The sequence below is a fragment of the Petaurus breviceps genome, unplaced genomic scaffold (assembly GCF_028583685.1).
Source record: "Petaurus breviceps papuanus isolate PSGF00001 unplaced genomic scaffold, PetGlider_PUasm1.0 688, whole genome shotgun sequence".
NCBI classification, from domain to species: domain Eukaryota; kingdom Metazoa; phylum Chordata; class Mammalia; order Diprotodontia; family Petauridae; genus Petaurus; species Petaurus breviceps.
In genome coordinates, this window is record NW_027186457.1 from 24,093,244 (window position 1) to 24,120,014 (window position 26,771).

Sequence of the window (26,771 nt, forward strand, 5' to 3'; positions counted from 1 at the left end):
CAAAATGTCCAGATTTCAATTAGGAGAGAAAAGTTCTAGAAATAAGGATCTCACGTAAGGTAGGAATTGCATGCTGATTGCCTGTTTTAATAAGGTGACTTATGAAATTCCAAGCTATAGGTTTGCAAAGTTAAACTATGGGTCGTTTTTCCCCAGAAGAAAAAAATAATAAGGCTTGGATAATAGTTGATGCCGTTCACTTTGGAGGGTTGTTTTACATTTCTCTAGTGTGTTACCAGATTGCATCCAAAGGAGCTGGTTTCTTTTTAGACTGCTATTTGGAAAAGCACCATGTAACTGGTGTTGATTTGATTTGCCCTGGCAATTAGAACTCCAGTCCAAATGTCCTACAGTCACTTCCCCCTCCCCCAGGATTTGTGTCATCTTATCATGGATCTGTTGCCAGAAAGGGCCTCAGAGGCCATCTGACATTGACATATTGGGGTGACATTATGGGCAAGTCACTGAGTTTTTTCATCCCATGCTTCAAGAAGCAAAGCAAAGAACTCATGAGCTCTGATTCTTAAAAATGTTATAACATAAAAATTAGAAGCAAAGACAGGTAAGAAATACAAGAGCAGTACAATCTGTGAATGCCCAGAATTAGGAGAAGCTGATGGTGAACTCTAAAGATGAAAGAAATGACATTTTAAAAATCTGTGTCGGGGAGAAGATTGAATGAGGAGACAGAAGCAGGGCCGATTAACTTCCACTAATGGGCACCTAAGCCCAGGAGCCCCAGGCCTGGCAGCTCTGCCCCAAAGCCACCTGTCCTCCAGCCACAGCTGCCAAGGGCCCAGAGGAGGATGGCCACGCCACCAAAGGCCTTGGCATTGTCAAAGGGCTCACTATCAGAAATTGATATGGGTTTTATCAGTAGAAATGACATGAAAGAAGATGCATTCCTTTTCCCGAAGGACCCCAAGTCTTTTTCATCTGGCTGCCACTGACATCTCTGTGAGTTATCTCCCCCATTTCCATGTGAGCTCCTAGAGAATGGGGACTGCCCTTCTTTTCCATTTGTTTTCCCAGCATTTAGCAGTGCTGTGCTCATAGCAAGCACTTAAATGCTTTTTCATTCCTCCATTCATTTCTTCATTCACTTCTGTCTCATAGTCTCCGTCATTTCCAAGTGCCACCTTCTGCACCAAGGGTTTCCTGCTGTCAGTTGCTAGTGACCTCCTTCCCTCTGCCTACTACCTTGTATTTATCTACTTTGCATTCATTGTGTATATTTGGATGCAGTTTAGTAATGGTTAGAGAACTGGTCTGAAAGCAAGAGAGATTCAGGTTCAAGGCCCTCTTCTGATATGTACAGGCTGTGTGACCCTTTTGACCCACAAGTGACAAGATGTCCAAGACAACTCTCTTCAATCTAGAGCAGGTGCCAACTTGCACAGGCAAAGGGAGCTTCCTCACCAGGAGTTCTGTACACCAATGACATCATGGGTCCAGGTCCATTTATATGGGTACCTGTTGTCTCCCTTGAGAGACTGTAAGCTCCTCAAGGGCAGGGACTGGCTGGTTTTTGTCTCTGTATCTCCAGTACCTGTCATCGTGCCAGGCATATGGTAGACATTTAATAAATGCTACCTGAGCACCTTAGTTGTGGCTAATTTTCCACATCTGTGGTTTTTCCAGGCACTGGTTGGTCTAGGCCCTTAAAAGCATTTGGACTTTAAACCCCATTCAAAACTTGCCTGCTTTTCCCTAGGTCACAGGATTGAACACCAACATCGATTTCTTACTGAGTCTTTCCAGACACCCTGAGTTTGAAGCTGGCAACGTGCATACAGACTTTATCCCACAACACTGCCATGACTTGCTCCCCACTCCAAGTGCCACGGCCAAAGAGGTTTTATGTCAGGCTGCTCTGGGACTCCTCCTCCAGGAGAAGGTTGTGACCAATGCCTTCAGAGTTCAGACAGAGGGTAAGAATTACTTTTCTCCTTCCAGTTATCAAGTTTGTATGAAATTAAGTCTGAGGAAGCTTACTTCTTTTTCTTCTATTCTCTATTAATATGGTGTTTTTCAGAATTTTACTGAGAGTACTGGCCTTCCACACTTGATAGGTACTAATAGTACTCATTCATCAACCAGAATTATGAAATAATAGAAACCCAGAGTCATAAGAGACATGGGAGGTTGTCTGGTCTGACCCCCAGTCAGACTTGGAAGTCCCTTTCACCTTTAACAGTTGTCATGAGAAAAGTGCCTTGAGAACTATAAGGTGCCATCTAAATGGCACTGCTCTGGGGCAGCTGGTGGCACCATGAATAGAATGCTGGGCCTGGAATCAAGAAGACCTGAATTCAAATGTGGCCTCAGATACTTGCTAGCTGTGTGACCCTGGGCAAGTCATTTAACCCTTTTGCCTAATTTCCTAATATGTAAAGTGAGCTGGAAAAGGAAATGGCAAACTACTACTGTATCTTTGCCAAGAAAACCCTAAATTGACCTAAAAACCTTTCTGACAAAATGGTCATTGGGCCTCTACTCAAACCCCTCCAGAAACAGCAAATTTCCTTAACTCAAGGATTGGCCAGCTCCATTTTGGGCCAACCTTCATCCTTTATACCGATATACAATCCACCTCCCCATCATTTCCATCTGCTGGACCTCGTTCTGTCCTCTAGAGCTAAACTGAACAAGTAATTCCTCTTTCCAACCACCGCCTTGTCAACATTTGAAGACAGCTTTCACAGCCTTCCAAGTCTTCTCTTTTCCAAGCTAAATGTCTTCGGTTCCTTCACGTTCCTGATGGTCGTATGATGAAGTTTGGTGTCCCCTCCCCATGTCGGTTGCTCCTCTCTGTGCTTGCTGCAGCTGGCAACATCTTTCTTAAAGCCCAGAGCCCAAAGGTGAATAGGACACTCCAGCTCCTCCCCACCCAGTGCTGTCTGGGCCCCTTGTTCCGGACTGTGCCCTTTGCTGTCTTTAGAGGACATCTGTGTCACCCTCTTAGCTCACAGTGAGCTCTACAGTCAGCTAACTAAACCCCTTAGTCATGAACAGAACAGCATCAATATAACTACAGCTGAGCCACTCTCCGGCCAAGTCTGGACGGGTTTGGTTGGTTTGTGCCTTGTCAGATGGATGAATGAATGAGTGAATGAATGTGATCTCCTCCAGCTCTGATATTTTAGGACGGTAACAAACTCTCGTGATATTGTCATTGGCGCCTTGCTTGCATTTAAATGGGCTGTGTTTTCATCATTTCCATAATCTCTTCATCTAATCATTTTGTCCCCAAAGCATGCTGGCTGCTTCCCTCTCTAGGTCCTCTCCTACTATCCCTTCAGTCAGTCCTCTTAGAGTTTTGCTGAGAAGAGACATTAAGTTTATTATTACATAATCCACCTTCTTCCTCATTTTTAAAGTTGGGCCATCTGTCCACTTCCAGTCCTCTGGCACCTTTCCCAGTCTCCACAGCCAGCAGCATGTTCTTCAAGAACCCAGTTTGTGTAGCCAAGTGGCACTCACCTAACTTACCTTGGGCATCTGTCCCCTAGCAAGAGGAGAATCTTGATTTTACCCTTTTCATTGTGAAGATCAATGACAGAGAAGGTGGAAGCAGAGTGGAAGTGACCCACTTTCCCTTTCCCCTCTGTTATCTAACATTGCACCATACCCCCAAATAGCCTGGCGATATAAGTAAAAGGCCTTGCCCCTCTTTTTTGTACTTAACGTGTTTTATAAGCCTCAGCTCGTTATGTACTTTGGCCAAGGGTCACACTTGGGATCTGGACTTCCAGCTCTCCGCCTGCTGGACATAGGCTGTTACCTGAGCCTCTGTGGGACTCATTTTCCTCCTCTCAAAATGAGGGGGCTAGACGCTATGACCCTCAGAGCCCCTTTTGGCTCAAGGTTCTCTGGTCCCCATAGATCAGAGATAAAGACAGGAAAACTGGAGAAGGGGCCAGTTGGCTCTTGGCTTTACTTCACGAGGGTCTTCAGTGTCATGGCTTTCAGGACGTCACATGCGCGCTGTTGACCTGGCCCTTCTTTCCTCTTGCTGGGTGGCATATTCACAAAACAAACAGAAGGGCTTAGTATCACTTCTAGAACCTATTTCTTGGAAATCTCGTGTGTTTTCTGTACCTGTTTAAGGACTTTCTGCTCTTTAATTTGTGACTTTTTATAAACAATTTTCCAGATCAGTTTTCACCTTTTGCATCCAGCAGTGGAAGAAGATTAAATGTCTCTTATATCAGAAACATGATTCTTCAGGATGGGAAAAACAGTAAGTAACAGGGGGAGGCAGAGCCTGAGCTTATGCTACCTTCTGAGCTGAGGAGAAGGGTCACCATTGTTAGCGCCATTCCAAGCAAACACGCTCTGGTTATTAGTGCTTTAGGCCTTCACCACTAGGAAGGCTGAAAAGCAGCTAAGCTATAGGTAAGGACTCTCAGATGCCTGCTCTTCACCAGTAGCATGGGAAAGGTAGAGTCGTGCAAAGGGAAGAGAGCTAGTTTGGGAATCAGAGGATATGGGTTCGAGTCAGGGCTCTGCTGTTCTGCCTGTCTGACCTTGGGCTGAACTCCTCACTGCCCTCATCTCACCTTCATCTGTAAAATGATGGGGTTCCCTCGATGGCCCCCATGGTTCATTCTTGCTATAAATCTTACAGTCTCACGATTCATTTTATTTAGTGCAAGAAGCTTTCCGTACCACCGCCCTGTAAGGTGGGTAGTGTAAATATAATCAATGATTTTACAGAGGAGGAAATGGAGGCACAGTAAAACATGCTTGTGGCCTTGCAGACAGTAGACGAGCCTTTCAGCCGAGTGCCCAGCCTCTTTGGGCTCATCGCACTCCATCTCCTGCCTCTCCTGTTCCTCCTTGTCTTCAGCTCGTGTCCTGAGTCTCAGCTTGGCACACTGCAGCTTCACTGGCATTATTTTGTATGCTTTTGCTCCTCATGCCCTCTCTCTTGTGTCTGCCTTGGTTCCCTTCATTCTATGTTGGGTTTGTGTCCTTTAAAATCTGAGTGGATCAGAGCCTTCTCAGCAGCTTCTTTGGGTTCTTAGAGACAGCCCTTTTTCTTCCTCATTGGGAGCAGGTGCAGGGGTTGCTGAATGGAAGACCCCACAGGACCTGGGTAGTGACTAACTGCACATCTTGACTGATTGATAATGCCAGGACTCCAAGCCCAGCAGACTGGGAGAAGAGTGGTTCTGTGGTCTGGCAGAGAGCACAGAGAGTTTGGCTTTGGACAGGTGGACCTTGAGGCACCTGTCCATGTCCAGGTGGCGATGTCCTACCAACAATTGGAGAAATCGATTTGAGAGCCCTCTACCCATGGTTAATGGGTCATAGCATGTTAACTCAAGAGCTGGTTAGGTCCTCAGTGGCTATCTGATCCAACCACCTCACTTTACAGATGAGGAGATGGAGGCCCATCCTGAGAAAATGCCTCACCTTAGGTCACCCAGGGAGTGACCAACCCCAAGTCCAGATTCTTTCCAGCTGTCACTCCTCAGGAAAATGTATGCCACCTTTACCTTCTTTGTAGCCTCCAAAGTCCACGCTTGTTTTCTCCAGGGGCAGACTTGAAATACAGACTGGATGGCGCATTAAAGATCACCTCTCCTCATTTTACAAAGAGCAAACTGAAACCTGGAGAGAGTGTCCCAGAGTCACCCAGTGAATTAGTAGCAGGTGTCAATAAAATCAATACTTTAACCAATGTGTTTTCCTTCAACATCAGAAAAACAAAAATCTAGAAAAATCCCCCTGATCCAAGTCACCCTTTGAACAAAGAATGTCAAAGAGCAGTGAAGAGAGTCCTGGAAGAGGGGTCAGGGAGTTGGGATTAAATGCCACTCCCTCAGTATTTGACTTTGCACAAAACCAGAGGTGAATTTCCTGGGTCTCAGTTTCCTCATCTGTGACATCCTGAGGAGTATTTCTAGAATCCCTTCATCCTCAGACTCTCTGACTTGACCATGTCAGGGTAGTCTGTTGCAAATGTAAGAGAAACTCCACTCTCAGGCTTTATCCATTAGGAATAAGGAAGAGGCATCCCTGCCCTCATAAGAATAGCACTATATTGGGCAGAGTCAAGATGGCGGAGTAGAAACAGGACTTCCTCCAATTCATGTAAAAGATGACTCTGAAGAAACTTTGGAGCTACAGAATACACAAAATGACACAGAGAAGCTAACCTCCCACTGAGGACAGCCTGGTGGACCAGCAGCAAGTGGCAGCACTCTGGGAGCTGACCCCAGCCCTGCGGGAGCCCAAGGTTTTAGCCCCAGGACAGGCCAGACCAGCCACCGGCTGGAGGGACTACAGATCACCAGCAGCTGTGGCCGTTTCCAGAATTATCAACACATGGATGCTAAGGACACGGTGAGAGGTCAGTGCAGTGTGGGCTTTGGGATCCAGTAGTTGAAAGTGCGGTCGGCCTCTGCCTCTGGGGTGCGAAGCCTCTGAAGAGCCACAGCAATGCAGCCACCACCATGTGGCAGCTTCAGCTCCTGGTCTACAGTTTGTAGGGGCACCAAGCAACCAGTCTGAAGGGTAATTGCTCTTGCTTTAACCTGCCTGGATCTGGACTGCGGTCTAGGTTGGAGGTCCTGGGGTGTGCGACCAGCTTGCCAGACTGTGTGGAGGCTTCAGAGAGGGCACCCAACCTTTGGCAGCTGAGAAAACCCCAGCGTTTGTTATGAAGCTCCCCTGTCTGGTAGGAGAGTACTACTGTGGCAAAAAGCCAAAAGTCAAGAAATTGAGTGGAAACATGAGCAAAGAGGGAAGCAAAGTAAACAGAGCAACCCAACTTTGCACTCCTATTTTGGTGATAAAAAGGATCAAAGCATGGAACAGGAGAAAGACAGTGAAGTCAGAACACCTGCACCAGAAGCTTCCAAGAAAAATGCAAGCTGGTTACAGGCCATAGAGGACCTTAAGAAGGATTTTGAGACTCAAATAAGAGAAGTGGAGAAAAAATTGGGAAGAGAAATGAAAATGATGCAAGAAAATTATAAAATGACTTGAAGAAAATCTCACCTTAAAAAGTAGACTAATTCAAATGGCAAAAGAGGCTCAAAAAGGCAATGAGGAGAAGAATGCCTTAAAAAGCTGAATTTGCCAGATGGAAAAAGAATCTCAAAAGCTCACTGAAGAGAATCATCTTCAGAATTAGATTGGAGCAAATGGAAACTAATGACTTTATGAGAAATCAAGATACTATTAAACAGATCCAAACAAATTTAAAAAATAGAAGGCAAATGTGAAATATCTCATTGGGAAAACCACTGATCTGGAAAATAGATCCAGGAGAGATAATTTTAAAATTATGGGACTACCTGAAAGCCATAATAAAAAAAAAGAACCTAGAAATCATCCTTCAAGAAATTCTCAAGGAAAAATTGCCCTGATGTTTTAGAATCAGAGGGCAAAATAGAGGTTGAAAGAATCCACTGATCACCTCCTGAAAAAGATCCCCCCCCCCAAAAAAAAACTCCTAAGAATATTATAGCCAGGTTCCAAAATTCCCAGATCAAGAAGAAAATATTACAAGCAGCCAAGAAGAAACAATTTGAATATTGTGGAAACACAATCAGGATAACCCAGGATCTGGCAGCTTCTACACTCAGGGATCGAAGGGCTTGGAATATGATATTCTGGAGGGCAAAGGAGCTGGGATTAAAAGCAAGAATCACCCACCCAGCAAAACTGAGTATCATGTTTCAGGGGAAAATATGGTCATTAAGTGGAATAGAGGACTTTCAAGCATTCTTGATGAAAAAAACAGAGTTGAATAGAAAATTTGACATTCAGATACAAGAAGCATGAGAAGGTAAACAGGGAGAAGAAATCATAAAGAACTTATCAAAGTTGAACTATTTACATCCCTACATGGAAAAATGATAATTGTAACTTATGAAACTTTTCTCAGTATGAGAATAGTTGAAGGGAACAGAAATGTGTATATACATGCATATATATGTCTATATAGGAGGGTATATGGGCATATGAATATACGTGTGAATGTGTGTATATATGTGTACAGGTATACATAGAGGGTACAGGACCAATTTAATAGGAAGGGATGATACTTAAAAGGTGATATTAAGAGGTGAGAGAGGAATATAATGAGAGGAGATGGGGAGAGACAGAATGGTATAAACTATCTCATATAGAAGAGGCAAGGGCAAATGGTTACAATGGAGGGGAAGAATAGGAAGGCAAAAGGGAATGGGTCAACCTTTTTCTCATTGAATTTGGCTCAGGGAGGGGATGACAAAAACACTAAATAGGGTATCTTACCCTACAGGAGAATAGGGGGGAAGGGGATGAGAGGGGGAATGATGGAAGGGAGGGCAGGCTGGGGGGGAGGGAAGTTGGAAGCACCCACATTGAAAAGGGACAGGATCAAAGTAGAGAATAGAATGAATGGAAGGTGGGATAGGAGGGAGGGAAATATAGTCAGTCTTTTGCAATATATCCACTATGGAAATGTTTTGCATAGCTACACATGTACAACCTATATTGAACTGCTTATCTTCCCAGTAAGGGTGGGTGACAAGAGAGGAAAGGAATGAATCTGGAATTCAAAATTTTAAAATCAAATGTTTAAAAAAAAAAAAAAATATATATATATATATATATACTATTATCAATACTATTTTACATGTAACTGGGAACTAAGATATACAGGCACTGGGGCATAGAGATCCACCATGCCCTACTAGAAAGTCAGAGGGGGTATGGGAGAAGATATGGGAGAGAGCAGATTGGAGGAGGGGATATCCTGTGGGACCACTATTTTGGGGCAGTGGGTAGGGGGAAAATGGGGAGAAAATTTGTAACTCAAAATCTTTCAGAAATGGCTGATGTAAACTAGAAGTTAATAAAGCATTTGATTTAAAAAAAAGAATAGCACTATATTTCAGGGGAGAGACTTTTGCTTCTTTGTCATTAAATGAATGAATTCCTTTTAGAAATGACTTTTCTCATTTTTGCTCCTTGTTCCTAGAGGTGCCCATAGCTGTGAAGTACAACCGGGACGGGTCCTACAGCATGCAGGTACGTCATCCAGTTTTGTCAGAAGGGTCTTCTGACAGATTGAGCATGCATCTGACTAACTCCTGAGCCACTGCCTAGCTGCTCTCCTTCCAGGGTGGCTTCTGGAAATTAGTTCTGTATCATTTGATTCCTTCTTTTGTGTGTCCAGCTTAGCGGTCACTCTTTCGTATTGGAAATTGAGTAAAGCCACATGCTTGGATCCAAGATAATCTCCTAAACCTGACACATAAAGGCTTCTGCCTTGTGGCTCTGAGGATGACAGCTATACCATTGTTGGCATGTGGGTAGGAGCCCACCTTTTTCCAGTTATAAATATGCATCAGGAAAGGTCTGATCATCTCTGACCAAGACTGGTCAAGGCAAGAGAAAAAAATTAACAAAATACCCATAAATTCAAATTTAGGGAGAAGAATCAAGCAAGAACACTCAGTAAGAGAATCTTCTTCTGGTGAGATCTGGCCCTCTGTCACATGTTTAAACAGTGCCTGCCATCCTTCCAAATAGGCAGATTGTCTAGGAACCTTGGCACAGGTTGACTTACCTTCCCTAAGAATGAGAAACTAGGAAAATCAACCTCATGTATGTGGAATGATTGTTAAAAACCATGTACTGTCTCTGCTGGGTCTCCTTGTAGTTCTTTCCATAATGTATTTGAGCAGGGGGATGGGAGGATTGTAGACTGTTGCCGGTCTGCTTATCATTGTTGGTCACTTCTATTGCCACTCTACATTTGTCTCTTATATCTCTACTTGTGAGCTGGACAGATTTTGGGAGATAGTGGGGGATAGAAGGGACCTGCTGTGGTCCACAAGGTCATTAAGAGTCAGACATGACTGAACAACAACAATCTCTATCCACTTTCCAGTCTGGTACCACTAACTATTACATAAATACTCACGTGGTTGGTTGATTGGGAAGAAGAGAAAGATGCAACCAGTCTGGCATTATGTTTCATCAAGAGGGTGTTGGGATATCAATAAAACAGGTCAGGGTGAGCAGACCTCTCTTCACATGCCCTACATTCCAGCCAGGTTGGGCTGCAAGCTGTTCCCTAAACTCATTCTGCCGCTGTACCTTTGTGGCCTCAAAAGTGTGCTTTCCTCCCCACCTTATCTTAGAATCACTCACTTCAGGGCAGCTGGGTGGCACAATGAATAGAGTACAGGCCCTGGAGTCAAGAGGACCTGAGTTCAAATCTGGCCTCAGACACTTAACATGTACTAGCCGTGTGACCTTGGGCAAGTCACTTAACCCCAATTGCCCAGCCTTCCCCAATCCAAAAATAAAATTAAAAAGAATCACTCACTTCTCTCAGGGCTTAGACCGGGTGCTGTCCTCTCCAGAAGCATGTGTTCCTCCGCCCAGTTGTGTATGTGTGTTCTCCATCCTAAGATCATTTTGTATTTACTTTTCCATGCCCATGGTCTCCCTTCAGTAGAATCCAAGGTCTCTGAGGGAAGGCACTTTCATTTCTGTCTTTGTACCCCTAGCATGGGCACTTGAGAAATGTCTGTTAAATTGGATTGAATTGGATTAACAACATGTCAGACCTTTGTTGGAAAACTGCTGTGCAATCCTGCCCTAAAATCATGGTACCATTTAGTTCGAGGAACTCAACTCACCAGCACTGTGCCATGATGCTCCCTGCCATGGCAGACATAACCTTCAACGCTGGCAAGGACAACCTTGTTGCCAGGCTGCCTTTCTGTTCGAGAGACGGCAAGAGATGACTGGGCAGCCGCTGTAGTCCTGGGGCATCCATGTTGGGCAGTGATGAGCTCCTTGGACAGTGATGCCAGTCATGTTGCCACCACCCTGGAAGACACGGAATGTCTTATGTCTGTCTTTCTGTCTGTCCCCAGCGGCTAGCATGTTACCAAGCACAAATCCTTGTTGATGGATCGACTTGAGTCACAGCAGACAATATCTTCATATTGAAATGAAAACACATTGTTTGTGGAGCACACATGGAGGACTTGGGAGCAGTCTGAGACCCTCCTCCGAGAAGGCGTCTCTGCTTGTTTATGTCCAGACAAGATTCTCAGATCACTGCAGCCGTAGTGCTCACCTTGTTGGTCTCTGCAGCCGTAGTGCTCACCTTGTTGGTCGCTGCAGCCGTAGTGCTCACCTTGTTGGTCTCTGCAGCTGTAGTGCTCACCTTGTTGGTCTCTGCAGCCGTAGTGCTCACCTCGTTGGTCGCTGCAGCCGTAGTGCTCACCTTGTTGGTCGCTGCAGCCGTAGTGCTCACCTTGCTTCATGATTCTCCGATTACTGCCGTCAAGGGAGCAAAAAATGGGAAATGTTGACTTGCCAGAGAATTTTGCCACCAGTGTGGAGGAGGCCCTGTGCAGAGTGAAGATGGAAGAGAGATTCTTGTAAATGATGAGGCCTTCCAGATGCTGCCAGAGGCAGCAGGTGGTGTAGTGGGTGCAAGAACTTTGTTCAAACCCAGCCTCAGACACTTATCTAGCTGTGTGACCGTGAGCAAGTCACTTGACCTGTTTGCCTCAGTTTCCCCAGCTGTAAAATGAAGTCACAATACTACCTCCCAGTGTTGTTTTGAGGATGAAATGAGACCATATTCGTGAGGGGCTTTGCAAACCAAAGAGCATTAAATACTACTACCATAATGAATATAATCATCATTACTACTAATGATTGTATTAAATATGTTAATCATAATAGCAGCATTTATATAATACTTTCAGCTTTGCAAAGCACTTTACAAATATGATCTCATCTGATCTTCAAATCATCATCACTGTTATTACCACAGGGCAACTAGGGGGTGCCAGAGTGTGTCACAGAGGACCCAGAGCAGAGTCAACTCTTTCTGAGTTCAAATCTGGCCTCAGACATTTCCTAGCTGGGTGACCCTGGGCCAGTCACTTAACTGTGTTTGTCTAAGTTTCCTCATCTGTAAAATGAGCTGGAGAAAGAAATGGCAGACCACTCCAGTGTCTTTGTCAAGAAAATCCCAAATGGGGTCACAGAGAGTCAGAAACGACTAAAAAACAACTAAACAAATTACTAACTCCCTTCAGTTTGTGGATGCTGTTTTACTCTGGCATCTGTCCTCAGAACATCACAGAATCTCCTGTGGGGAAGATCTAAAATCACTCAGGAGAGTTTAACCTAACTCTCCATGCAAGGGAAAAACAAAAGGATGGCGAAGTATGAGATCTGAATTGCGTGTGGGAGTGCACAGCCGTTTCACCAGCCTCCCGAAATCTCCTTAAACAAAATTCTTTCCTTTTAGCACTGAGGTTCTTTGGTGACCCTGTATGGCTGCGACTTGGGGAAGACCAAAGTCCCCAACGCCTTCAAAGGATAGGTGACCCAGAGGGCAGGGGAGGCATGCATGGTAGGTAGAGAAGGTTACAGCATATTTCTGATGATAAACTCATTCTAGAACATGGTTCTAAAGATATCACTGGAGTCTGACCAAGGAACGAGATGGGTCAATCTGTATTTATACCTGTGCTGCTGCGTGATTTTAGGAGGTCCAGTGAAGACTCCAAGCACCTTAAGGGAAGCCTGGGGCAGGGGTATTATCAAACAACAGGGATAAGTGCCCACAGAGCATGAGGCTGTGGGTGGCCCACCCCACCAGAGGTAGTACCAAATTGGTGATATTATGGATCGAAGTGCAGACTGGCCCAGGGACCTAGCCCTGCCTTTGAGGTTTACCTGCTTCTATGTGAATAATTCTTAGATGGGCCATGGAGTGTGACGCAGATTCATGGACATTTCTGGACCAACAGTGAGTTTTTTCCAAAAGTACAATCCTTTATGAATAGTTAGCTAGTACTGGGGTCTTGGATTTCTGAGGATTTCACCTGCACCTCTAGCTGCAGACCCGGGACACTGGAGGATCCTGCAATTGGGTCAGCCTGCAGAGGTGAGTGAGGGAAGTCACAGTCAAGTTAGGGGAGACAAAGCATCATCCAGGATCCAGAAGCACTGCCACCTCAGGTTTGTGGACCAGCTTGTGGTCGCTTAGCTCAGGGAGTACAATGGAGGGTCTAGACTTTCCTCTAGGAAATAGCGTCATGAGAATCTTGAGATCAGCCTCAATTGTCAAGACGGTGCTGATGAAAGAGCCTCCTGCAGCAGCATAGGGGACTCCTGTCATACTTTCGTCATATGGATGATGATGGTTTGGGGGAGCAAGCAGTCTGTGCCTTGATGGACCTTGTAGCTAAGCACTGCCCCAGCCCTGCAAAAGGAAGGATCCCTGGTTTATTTTGATCAGAATGACCAGCACAACCTTGGGCCAATAACACCTTGACATACTGAAGATCATCCTTATTTTGGTGAGCCCAGTGGTATCATGGAATGCCTCGGTCCACATGCTTAATACGATTGTATGTGTGTAGTTATGTCAGATTGCGTGCAGTCTTGGGGAGGAGAGAAAGGGAGAGGAGGGAGAAAAAAATTAGAACTCAAAATCTTATAAAAGTAAATGTTGAAAATGTTGAAAAAAAAGTAAAGTCGAAAACTTTACATATAATTGAAAAAAAAAATGCTATTAATTGGGGGAAAAACAAGCCACATAGCATTCTAATGCCAAAATTGTTTTTGTAACAACAGTGTTATAGATGTTTTGTTAAAAAAAAGTTTTCTGTTGTGTTTCAGATTGAAGATAAAATTTTTGAAGTCCTTGGTGATCTTTGTAACGAGGGAGACTGCACATACCTGAAATGTTCTGTTAATGGTGTTGTTAGTAAACCTAAACTGATTATCTGGGAGAATACCATTTACTTGTTTTCCATGGTAATGCTTCCTTTTTACAATCCTATGCTTGGGTTTGGGAGGACACTGGCATGACCATCGCATTCTGCTGAGAGAAAGGAACTAGCTTTCCGATATTTGCATTTCCTCTGCTTACTCCTATTTCATTCATTTCTTTGTCTTCACATTTATACTGAGATATACATCCTTTTATATATATACTGACCTACTTCTCTTATATTTGCTTCGCAAACTGTCTCTGTCTTTCTGATAGAGTCTCTTCCTGTAGCCCAGTCGTACTATGACTTCTTTTCCATTCATGCATGCATACACACACCTACTCCAGCTACTTCACCATAATTGTCCATGGTTTTCAAAATGATTGTGAGAAAGTCTGGAAGGTGGGCTTAGGGAGTAGTATTTCTTGTGCTTGGGGAACAGAGGATTGGTAACTGGCCCAGGGGAGCTGACTCATATTGGTATCTTTCTTCATTTAGGGCCTAGTCTTTCAATACAGCTTTCATGTCTATCATTTTATATACCCAGAGGAATGGGCAGCTATTAGGCTGCTACTTAGAGGCTAGTCTGTTTCCATGGCTCGCCTTAGAATCAGCTATAAGGGAGACCACAGTGTAATACGGTCATTTTGATATTTCTTACAAGAAGAGGAAGAAGCAGATTTTCTTATCTCTTTAAAGGGTTACTTTTCATAGTCAATTCAAATGGGAAGGCTTCCTCTGTCATGTATATTGGTTTTAAATAAGTATGACCCATGAGCTAAGAATGGTGTTTACACATTTAAATAAGGTCTTATTGTATTTAAAAAGTGAAAAATAAGACAACACTTAGGTCCTGGCAGTCCGAAAGCATGTAGCCAGTGTGATTTGGCCTTTGGCCAGAGTACTTTGACAACCCCTGCTTTAGTCAAAAAAAAAAATCATCAGGGCGGCCAGGTAGCACAGCGAGTAAGAGCACCGGCTCCAGTGTTGGGATGACCTGGGGATCGAATCCAGGCTCAGACACTTAGCACCCACCCAGAAACACCTGGCCGTGTAACCTTGAGCAAGTTACTTAACCCCAGTTGCTTAGGGGCAGCCAGGTGGCTCAGCAAGTGAGAACACCGGCTCCAGCGTCAGGATGACCTGGGGATCAAATCCAGGCTCAGACACTTAGCACCACACCCAGAAATCACTGGCTGTGTAACCTTGAGCAAGTTACTTAACCTCGATTGCTTTAAAAATAAAAATAAATCATCGCCTATGATCAGGTTAGTGATGAGCTCAACATTTGTGATGACCAGGTTAGTGATGAGCTAAAGGAAGCAGGTTAGAATTAGCCTCCTATGTGGCTAATTTTCTTCCCAAAGCTTTTGACAACTATGTTAAAATACAAAGATATTCCAACAGAACTATATAGCTTCATATTTTTCCTAGACACAACCCTGGCTCAAATCTTCTGAAACTAAGGACTATATGCAAAATGTTAGAAGGATAATTAGGAAAGAAATCATGGTCCCTTGTCAGACCCATTCTCCAGGTTGGAAAATTTGGTAGAGGCAATTGTATTCCATTGGCATAGCCTTGGAGAAGGTGGGAGGGTCACCTCTGTGCCTTTGTGAAGCATCAGAGGACTCTTTTAACAGAGATCCAAAATGTAGAGTACATTAAAAGTCACTCATGTTGAGTACTGTGAAAATTGGGGACCAGATATCAGCTACCTTACATGTATCAGTAAAGTTGAAATGACTGCATCAGAAATGGTTTTAAGATATTGACTTTGGTTTGGCTTTGTTTGTTTGTAGAGAGGCAGTGCTCAGATTGGCATCCCAGTGCCTAAATATTTATCTTCATCAAGTACAGAAGAAAAGGGGAGTACCCTTGCACCGATGACTGGGACAATTGAGAAGGTAATAAAGCAAAGGGCAGAGGTGGAGTAGGCCTAGGGAGACACTTCCTGTTTATCAAGGTGTATTCATAATGTCAGCCGTCTTCTGCCCTCCCAGATAAGCCTGGAGAATTCTGAAAGAGTGAAACCAGCAAATAGTGGGATTTATGCTACTTTCTGAGTATGAAGATTTCCTTTCAGATGCTAAACAATCTAAACTTTTTTTTTAAGCAGTAAAAGATAAAAAGTACCTGGAATTTGCCCAAAGACTTCATTTTTTTTCTTTTTTTTAATCCTTTTTTTTTTACTTTTTAATTTTTGTAACTATCTTTTTTTAAAATAACACTTTCATTTCTAAAGATATCCCCTCCTCTGTATCCTTCCTGGGAAACCATCCTGTGTAACAAAGAATTGAAAAAAAGGGTGGAAAGGTTCAGCAAAACTAATCAACACAGTTGAATCTAATAGTACACGTAGTATCATGTACCCTTAGTCCTTCACTTCTGAAAAGAAAGAAAAGAGATGAATCTTCTTATCTCTTCCGAGGACTACTTTTCATAATCAAGTGGAATAGGAAAAGGTTTTCTCCAACATGCAAGCTTTAAATAATCTTTAATACTTTTAAAATAATTTTAAAAATGCAACTGAAGATAAAATAATTGTGTCTTGCTATCACTGTATCATCAAGGTTGAGCTCTGTGGTAACATTACTGTCAAACACAGCCACTCCCAAGGCCCCTTTGTTGGGTCCTGACTTTGCTCTGAGGGAGTCTTTCATAATTCTGGAGTGCACTGAGCAAGAGTCTTCTTGTCATGTTTGCGGAAGACAGTAATGGAGAAATGTGTCTAGGCTTTCCAGAAAAGTCAGCTTTGTCTGCGGGAGGCTTCCCCATGACTAGATCTCAGATGAAAAAAGCCTAGAGAACCCTCCAGGGAAACCAGCCTCTGAGCTCCAGGAGCCCCTTGTCTTTGGCCCATGCCTGCACCCCCAGACTCTTGGCAAAGAGCTGCTACATGCAACTGTAGGCATGGTTTGAGAGGCTCTCCACGCACACCTGCACCCTCTTTGAAGCTGTACACCTGCAGCTCTGTGGCATCTCCTGGTTCTTGAATGGCACCTACTACAGAGGGCGCAGCAGTAATTCTCCAGGCTATATACAAACTAACCTAGACCCACCCCTTAATTGGAAGGAAGATAATTAGACATCATCATATCCTGTAACACGTCTGCATGTTTACTCTGCTTCATATTTGGATGTCCAAAATCATCTTTGAGGCTGATTTAGTTGAGGGCAGATATGGGGAGCAGTGCTAGGGACTGCAGTGGGAAGGGGGACTCCTAGAGTATTCAGATAGCACCCCTCCAGGTGGAATTCTATGTCTTCCCCTCTGCCCCTACATATCCAGCTCCGCAGAAAGACAGTCACCCAGTCTTCAGAGGCACCCATTGTTTGGGTGGGGGACACTCAGGGCTCTACAGAAATGCGAGGGCCTGGGGCTCAGTGTTGTACTTGCAACCAGATTTTCCCATTTTGATTGTGCCTACTTAAATTCTAGATATTTGTGAAAGCTGGAGACAGAGTAAAGACTGGAGACATCTTAATAGTTATGATAGCTATGAAAATGGAGGTGAGTAAAAGGAAGCGGTCATTTACTGAAGAAGGTGAAGGATGTTGGCCTAGTAAAAAGACCCCTGGCTCTGTATCGGAGGATCCAGATTCAGATCTCCCCTCTGACACCTAGAACCTTGTGTGGCCTTGGGCACGTCCCTTATCCTTGCTGGAGCTCAGTCTCTTTCTCTGTAAAATGGGGAGTGGGGTATTCAAGGACCTCTGAGGTCCCTTCCAGCAAGGCCTGGCTTCAAGTGCTGCCCCTGACACATCCTATCTGTATGGCCCTGGACAGGTCACTGTCCCTCCAAGTGCTTCCTCTAGGCAGCTCTCTACTTTTACCAGCCCCTCACCCAGGAGTGCCCTGTCCCAATAAAATCCCAGGCAAGTCCTACTCAGCACTGAACCAGATTTTTCTGCAGTTGCTAAACTATTTTTGCCTTATTTTACCTTTCAGTAGAACCTTAAATACTGCCAGCCATCTACCACTTGGAAAATCCACTTGATAAAGCAAAGCAACATAAACACTTGACCTTAGTATGGTGGCATTTTTACATTTGCTAAAGTCCATTCATCACCTTGGCTTCCGAAATGACTCAAGTTATCACTAGTCTGGAAATGGGCAATAGCCTGGCAGATTGTTTCCCCCTGGCTTTCCACGTTTGATTTACAGGATAAAGAGAATCATTGAGTCCATTTTTGAAGCAGCCATAGGCCTGAGGACATTTACTATTGTGTAGGTAAAACGTCCTAATGACTGGCTACATTTTCATGTACATTTTTTGACTCAGCATAGACATGACCCTCCTTTGTGCTGTGACTCCCTGGGGCTGGGGGAGGCACCAAATTGTGACCCTGATGGCTCCCTATGGTCTTCTTTCCCTGCAGCATACAATTAAGTCCCCAAAGGATGGCACAGTCAAGAAAGTCTTCTTCAAGGAAGGTTCTCAGGTCAACAGACATGCAGCATTAATTGAGTTTGTGGAAGAAGAATCAGATGAAACCCAATGAGATTGAATCCAGGCAGGAGATCTCATGCACCAAATACAAAGTGCCTTCCCACTTCCCTAGGCGCCATGCAAGCAGCACTTTTATTCACTGACATTTTGGTTTCCGTTGCTCTTTTATAGTGAAAATCATTCACGTGGGCCCTCAAAATTATAAACTGTCATAAAATATTTTAAATTAATAAAAATTAAATTAAATTTGTATAACCAGAAAGGAAAATTTCTTCACGTTTTTCATTTTTAGACTTTTGAGGGAGGGAAGCAGATCAAAATGGAAAGAAACTGAATGAGAATAAAGTGCTGTCCTTCAGAATTGTCAGACTGTGAGTGGACAGCTTCAGACCCTTCCAAACCCCATGAGCCAGCTTCTGTGTGGCTTGCTGAAGGTCCTGTTCTCTCCATGTCATAGCTGCTTGTTTATATTAAAAACAAGATGATTTCTTTTCTCTCTTTGTGATTTGTGGGCTTCTGTTCAGACAACTTATCTTTTCCTTACTCATTCCACTTTCTGTGCCTAGAGTGCTGCCTTGGAATCCAGGAGACCTGAGTTTGAATTCAGCCTCAGACACTTAGCTGAGCAAGTCAACCTCTTATTTCCACATTGCTAATATGGGCATAATGCTGGCACTTACCTCAAAGGGCTGGTGTGACTGTCAAATGAGATCATATGTAAACCACTTTGAAAACCATTAAGTACTATATAAATATTATTATTAGTTCACAAGGATTTTATAAGGTTCATGTGAGGCTATATATATATATATGTCTATATTACATATATAATACATTATATATTAAATCTATAATATTGATATATGATATTCTATATTAAATATATATTTAGAAAACATTTTGCAAACCTTAAAGCAGGTAGTTCTAAAAATTTTACCTGTGGAACCCCAGGGTTCCCCAAGACCCTTTCAGGGAGTCCATAAGGTCAAAATTATTTTCATGATAATACCAAGGTGTTATTTGCCTATCAAAATACTCCTTCCTTTTCCCACTGCATATTTGAATGAGACCAGATTTTATTTATAGACCTCAACCAAAACAGCATATCATGGCAGACTGAATGCCAAAGCAGAAAAGAGAATCTAGCTGTCTTTAAGAGTCTGAGGGGGTCCTGAGGGCCAAATAGTTTGTGAATTGCTGCCTCAAAGGATTATTTCAATTCTGATCATTCATATCTCAAAATAAGCAAATCAAAAGTGTGTTAGAAAATGAAACCTTCCACCTGAGATCCTTTGTTCAAAGCTCTCTTCTTGACTCCTTGACTCTCTGTGACCAATGGCAGGTGGCTTAGCCTCTCTTCAAGCTTCCTCATCCATCACATGGAAACAATACTATCATGGTACCCACAGGAGCAGCTGGGTGGTGCAGTGCCTAGAGTGCTGTGCTTAGAATCTGGAAGACCTGAGTTCAAATCCAGCCTCAGATATCAGAGCAAGTGAGTCTCTTATTTTTTATACATTTTCGTTTTTTCCATGTTTTATACATGTTCAAATACTAACTGCTATTTCCTACATTCGTGACCTAGGGCAAGTCACTTGCCATCTCATCTGTGACCCTCAGTTTCCTCATCTGTAAAATTAGGAAACTGGACCTCCAAGGTTTCTTCTCTAGTTAAACTTTGGTCACCGATAGAAAATCCCTGCAGTTGTGGGAGAGAACCTAACAGCTGAGAGGTCGATTTCATTACTGAAAAGAGGAGTCCTTAGTTCTCTTCTCTCCCTGAGATTCTCTCCTCTTCCCTACTCACCTTCTCTCTCATCCTCGAGTGTCAATCAGCTGAAAACCTGGCAGGTCACCAAAATCAAAGCACCCTGTGACCTGCCTGCTAGCAAGCTGAAGTGAAGCAGACGGGTGCTGGGCGGGGACTCTCCTCCTTTGGCACCTGTTAGCTGCTGACCCCAAATGGGAAGACTTTGATCCTTGAGCATGCATGTGTACTGGCATTTGGGAAGATTACCCAGTACAAGTTATATCCTCTTGTTTCTTCTGCTGACTCACCTGAATCTATGATGTGTTTGCTGCTCCATGATTGAACAATAACCAAGCTAGCCAATCAAAAAGCAATTACTAATTGCTTACTATGTACCAGGAACTGTGCTAAACACTGGCAATGCCCTACATCCTTCCCTCTCTCCCTCTGATTGTCCTTCTCAGAAATAGTGAAAGTATTCAGCTAAAAAGTGTATAGTCTTTGTATAGCCATAACACTTTTCTGCTGCTATTAAAATATTTACAGTGTCACTAATAATACTTTGCACATTCTATTACAGCTTTCATCTAAGGATCCCCCAGAGAGTTCTGAATAATAATTTCCTAAACTCCTGAGAATGCAATTCATTCACTGAGTAAACTGGAGACAGAGAAATTGTCTCTTTCTTGCTCATTTTAAATGAAAAAATGCCCTTAACAACCCCATCCTGGTCACTGCTTCCTCCCTTGACTTCTGGGATGCTGCCTTTGTCTTGGTTCTCCTCTTCCAACCATTTTTTTGGAGTTTAGTTTACCATATTTTCTTCCTACTTACAGATGTAGGTGGGTGTCCCCAGGGCTCTGTCATGGGCTTTGCTTTCTAGCCTTTTTTTCTTCTTGACTTCACCAGCTCCTTTGGGGTCCATTATTATCTCTATGCAAATGACCCCCAACTCTGTATAGCCAGACCTTATCACTGTCCTGGACCTTCTTCTCTCCTTGATCCCACCCACCCAACTTCTTATATCTGCTCCCTTCTTCCCACCCCCACCCACAGTGTCTTCCCTAGTTCTCCCCCATGGTAATAGTTTGCTAAATGGTCTCTTACTTCCTCTAATCTTTTCCTTCCTGCCCAGTCCATCCTTCACATAGCTGCCATGTTGATGTTTAGACCATGGTTCCCTTTCTCCTCACTCAGAAATCTTCTTAAGATAACATTGAAAACCCTTAACCTAGCACTGATGATTCCCAAAACCTGGCTCTGGCCAGCCTTTCCAGTCATATTTTCTATCACTCTCCTCAGTCTCCCATCCTGGGACTCTGGTTATTGGGTTGATGAGCATTTATTTACTTATCTGACCCAGACCTAGACCTACCATGTAACTTCTTAGTTCTCTCTGGTTGTGCTGCCGTACCCCACCCCTTTTCACCTCCTACTGTGAGAATAGTAAATCAGATCAATGTCACCATTTCCAGAAAGGTCATGTCAACTCCAATCAACCATCTCTCTGACTTCCCGGTCCAAAACAAAGAAGCAAGCTCTTTAAAAGCAGAAACTATCTTGCTTTCCTCAGTTTGTATCCCTGGTGCCTGGCACATAGTAAGTACTTCATAGTGGTTTTTTATTCAGTCAGTCATTCCTGGACTCTCAATTCCAGCCCAACGGGCCTGCCAGCTATTTCCCCTGTACACATTTTGTGAGTCAGTCAATATACACATATGTGTCCAAGCTCTGAGCTAATACACAATACACAAATGTAAACTGAGAGTGGGAGAGGGGGCCATGATGTAGAAGGGCAGAGTGCAACCAGATAGCAAATGAAGAGATGGCTGGCCAGGGCAGCCTCCTTCCTTGGAGGGTATGGAAGGAGCTCTGTACCCTCCGATCAGAAGGAAGGAGGAGCCAAGGACAGAGGTGTGAGTTCCAGGGCTGAAATGATCTTAAAAGATGATGTTCCTGGGACATGCAGCTACGGGGGAATGAAGAGATGGTGAGTTGGATCTCGCAGCTTTGCACAAGTGGTACTTTGTACCCAGAATGCTCTCCCTTTTCACCTCACTTCATAGAGTCCTTAGCATTCTTCAAAGTGCAGATCAGGTGTCACCTCCTAAAGGAGGACTTCCCAGAGCCCTCAGGAATTCCCACACTCTCCTTAAAATCATTAGGATATAGTTACATGTAAATAAACTGTATCTCTCTAGTAGAATGCACATTCCTCAAGGACAAGAAATACTTCATTTTTGCCCTTGTATGCCTGATGCCTTATACCATGCTTGGCACACATTAGTCATTATATATGCATATATATAAAAATATGTATATATACACACATGTATACATACATTGTGTGTTGATTAAATTGAAGTTCACTCATTTAACAAATATTTCTTTCACACCTACTATGTGCAATCCAATGCCTTATGTATCCCTAGAGAGTATATAAACCTGAACAATGGTACTGTTCTGTTTGTCCTTTTCTAGATCAACATTTTCTTCAAGGAGAAAGTAAACATGTTTGTACAGAAGAAGTAAGCTAAACAGTCTACTGTATTCTGAGTGATCACCAGACCACTCTCTAAAATCCCTCCTCTCTTCTCACCTTTCCTTCTATACTTCCCATAAGTCTATTTTTAGCTCACAATATCTGTCCTGCATAAGGTTCACTTTGGTTTTTTCCAACCAGAAAGGTAATGTTGGCTAAAAATAATGACCATAGTCATAATCTTTGGACTCTTTCTTGAAATCTCCAAATAATCTTTCTTAATGTCCAGAGGATAGGAGAGATGGCTTGGAGCAGAGGGGAGACTGCTGGGCTGTAGGAGCCAGGAAGGTAAGAGTTTGAATCTTGTCTCAGACATTGACTAGCTCTGTGACCCCGGACAAGAAGACACTTCACAGGGCTCGGCATTCAATGCCACCCGACATCATCCCTTCCCATTCTCCATCTGCGATCCTGTAAGAATGGGATCCAAAGGGATGCTACAGGGAAAGGCTATTCTTTGGCTTCTTCCTCCCTCCTCTTTGTGTCCAATAAGCATCACCTCACCCACACCATTCTCTGTCAGAAAGAGGTTCAAGAAAAGAAATCCCAACTCGAGGTCACCTTAGCTCCAGTGCTGGAGTTTCCCACGTTGCCTTTAGAAGGAAGTTCAGTCCCCAACAAATGGGCCTCTCTGTTCCTGCAGAGCACCAATGGTGACACAGGATACTTTAATGTCTTTCTGCAATTTTCTGAGCCTGTTGAGGATTGGAACTCATTGTAATGACATTTGGAACATTTCAAGCTTAGAAAACAACAAGGGAGGCATTGTGCCGTTAATTTAGCCATTGTTTTGTAATCTTGAGTCATTTTCACTTGGCAACTGATGGAATAAAGGTCTTTGTTTCTCACCAATAACACAAATGAAAGATTTATGGAGCATCTCCAAAGGAAATAACAACAGCAAACAACATTTATATAATACCTACTGTGTGCCAAGCACTGTGCTAAGCACTTTAGAAATATCTCATTTAATCCTCACAATAGCCCTGGGAAGGAGGTGCTACCATTGTTCTAGATAAAGAGATTAAGCAAAGAGAGGTTAAGTGACTTGCCCAAGGTCACAGAGCTGGGAAATGGCTGAGGCTAGATTTGAACTCAAGTTTTCCTGATGCTGGGTTGGGCTTTCTATCCCTATGTCTTCAGTCAGTGGTGAGGATCTCAAATACAGCATTGAGTGACTGGATTTTAAACACAGAAAATAATGCCAAGAATTTTGATATAAGAAATTAGATATGATTTACAATGTTAGCCTTTAAAAAAAAAGTCGAGTCCTACTATGCTAGAAAGCGAAGAAAAAAATCTGATTACAAATCTGGTGACAGGCTCTAGGTTTGGTGTTCAGGGACTGGTCTGGTCAAGGGCAGAGAGAATCAGAAACCAAAACACTGATCACCAGGTGCCAATCTTGCATTTTTCTTAAAATTCTTGCTAAAGAAGTTAATGAAGATTCTAATCTTCCATGATATGGAGCATTTGCAGTCTTATGGGTGGGAAGGGTCTGGGATCTTCTCAATGTGAAGTCATATTGAAATAATAAGTGTATTATACATTATTACAGTTTTTAATAGACATCATCTCATCTGATCTTCACCACAACTGAGGCAGGCAGGTTATGGATTAGATCCATTGACACATGATAAAAGAAGAGATTCACAGACATTAAGTGAAATTACCCAAGGTTACACAGCTAGTAAATAGTGAAGTAAAGTCTAGAATCCAAGTTTCATGTTCCAGAGCTCACTGGTCTTTATATGTCCATATTACATGTCAATATTCAAAACCAGTCTGTGGGAAATTCACAAGCATCTTCTTGAAAGACTCATAATATTGACTTGTACTATCAGGGGTGGTAGGTCCCTGGATTCTCTGGCTGGGGCTGGGGCTGGCAGTTTAGGCTGCATTCACTGTCTGGAGAAATCATCTAGCAAATTACTTTGATCCAAGAAATATTTACTCAGTGGTTTCCTTATGCCAGGCAACAGTCCCTGCCCTCTGAGATTTTTGTTTGTTTGTGGGGTTGTTTTTTTTTTTTTGCAATCAGAATTAACTGAGTAGCTCAGGATCACACAGCTAGTAAGTGTCAGGTCAAATTTGAACTCAGGTCCTCCTGACTCCAGGGCTGGTGCTCTATCTATCACACCAACTAACTGCCCCTGTTTTTGAGTTTCTAAGTCTGTATGCAGTTATAGACATGTGGTGATGACTCTGAAATAAGAAGGTGGATTTCTCTTAAAGAGAAAAAAAATGTTTTGAAAATAGAACTTAATGACAGAAATTTCTTTTAACAACTTGATCATATATAGTTTCTTCAAACCATAGGCATTTGTAGCTCAGCAGGTACTAAGAAAATGTGTCATCTACTCCTCATAGAGTGGGGGGTAACTGGCTGCCTATTGGCTATGCCTGCAGAGTGTGGAAAGGGGCTATTGTATGAGAAAGGCTTCAGGTATATTCCCAGAATTTTCCTGTTGTCAGAGAACTAACCCAGGTGGTTAGAGAGAGTTGGCACCAATAGGCTGAACAATAGGTGATTAATTCTTTGACTGTAGCAGTCCATGAAACGAGAATATAAAATAACCTTTAATCTTGTGCAGCCCCTTTCACTTCCCTGGGCCTAGTAGTAGCATGGCAGAAGAGAGGACAAAGATTAAGCATCCCTAGTTCTGAGACCATGTAGTGCAGTAGGAAAAGTATGAGATTTGGGCTCAGAGGAGCTGAGTTCAAACTCTGACTCTGCCATCTACTTCTTGTGAGTTTGGGCAAGTTATTCTCTGGTTTTAAGTTTCTTTTTTCTATGACATCGGGGTTTTGCACTGGATAACACCCCATGTCTCTTCTAGCTCCAGATCTAGAATAATTAGCATAACTCTTAGGTCTTTCAATGTGAGCTCTCTAATACCTAATCAATTGACAAAAGGAGGAATTTCTTATTCTTGAGAAATGGAAAGACAGAAGAAGCTCCAGCTGGGAGGTGGCTCACAGGTTCTTCTTGGAGAGACAAAGAATGGATGTGGGCACACAAAAGCGGCCTTTCATGAGACACGCGGTCATCTTGTCACGTAACATAAATGATGAGCATAATCTGAAAGACCACTGTGAAGATAATTGCAGTTTAGATGTCAGCATCTGTTGCAAAGATTCCAGCACAAAGTCTACATACATTTTAATACACAGTGACTTCAATGGAAAGGTAGGTATAGGGGAGGATGGTCAAGAATATGTGGGAATCAAAGTTAGTCATCACACATATGATGTATCTATAATTGTTTGCAAAGTTCACCTGGTTCTGCTCTCCTTACTCAGCATCAGTTTATATAAGTCTCTCCAAGTTATTATGAAGTCCCATCTGCTCCACATTTCTTATAGCACAATAATATTCCATTCCATTCATACACAACAACTTGTTTAGCCATTCCCCAATTGATGGGCATCCCCTTGATTTCCAATTCTTTGCCACCACAAATAGAGTTGCTATAAGCATTTTTGTACATATGGGTCCTTTTCCCACTTCTGTGATTTCTTTGAGATACAGCCGTAGAAGTGGTATTGCTTGGTCAAAGGGTATGCACATTTTTATTTTATTTTATTTTACTTTTTTTTTCTGGAGAGGGGAGGGCAGGGCAATTGGGGTCAAGTGACTTGCCCAACGTCACACAGCTAGTATGTGTTAAGTGTCTGAGGCTGGATTTGAACTCAGGTCCTCCTGACTCCAAGGCCTGTGCTCTATTCATTTGTACTACCTAGCCACACCATATGCATTTTTTATAGCCTTTGGGCATAGTTCCATATTGCTCTCCCCAATGGTTGGATCAGTTCATAACTCCATCAACAATGCATTAGTGTTCCAATTTTTCCACATCCTCTCCAGCATTTATCGTTTTCCTGTTTTGTCATCTTAGCCAACCTGACTGGTGAGATGTGGTATCTCAGAGTTGTTTTGATTTGCATTTCTCTAATCAGTAGCGATTTTAGAAGACAACTGCAAAAGACTCATTATGGAAAGGGATATCCATATCCAGAAAAAGAACTACAGAGTCTGAATGCAGATTGAAGCAAACTCTTTGCTCTCTCTTGTTTGTGTTTTGTTTTGTTTTGTCCCTTCTCCTTCATTGTTCACCCCATTGGTTATAATCCTTTATGACTTGACTAATGTTCAATGTGAAGGTATTTGTAGAACCTATGTGCCACCATGGTGGGGGAGAGGGAGGAAAGGGAGGGGGAGAAAATTTGAAACTCAAGGGATTATGGAACAGAATGTT

The 26,771-nt window shown here is 43.1% G+C and overlaps 1 protein-coding gene across 3 annotated transcripts in view; it reads left to right on the forward strand.

The window, feature by feature from the left end:
• MCCC1 (methylcrotonyl-CoA carboxylase subunit 1) overlaps positions 1-18,488 on the forward strand; it is a 57,252-nt gene extending 38,764 nt beyond the window's left edge. Inside the window, exons 13-19 of one of the 3 annotated variants that reach the window (XM_069104790.1) lie at positions 1,715-1,931; positions 4,157-4,243; positions 8,984-9,033; positions 13,672-13,809; positions 15,569-15,673; positions 17,209-17,280; positions 18,150-18,488. In XM_069104790.1, the coding sequence (XP_068960891.1) occupies positions 1,715-1,931; positions 4,157-4,243; positions 8,984-9,033; positions 13,672-13,809; positions 15,569-15,673; positions 17,209-17,280; positions 18,150-18,272 (792 nt within the window). In that variant the 3' untranslated portion in view covers positions 18,273-18,488. The remainder of the gene's footprint in view (positions 1-1,714; positions 1,932-4,156; positions 4,244-8,983; positions 9,034-13,671; positions 13,810-15,568; positions 15,674-17,208; positions 17,281-18,149) is intronic. The other 2 variants (XM_069104792.1, XM_069104791.1) reach the window with 2 other exon arrangements.
• The last annotated feature ends 8,283 nt before the right edge of the window (positions 18,489-26,771 follow it).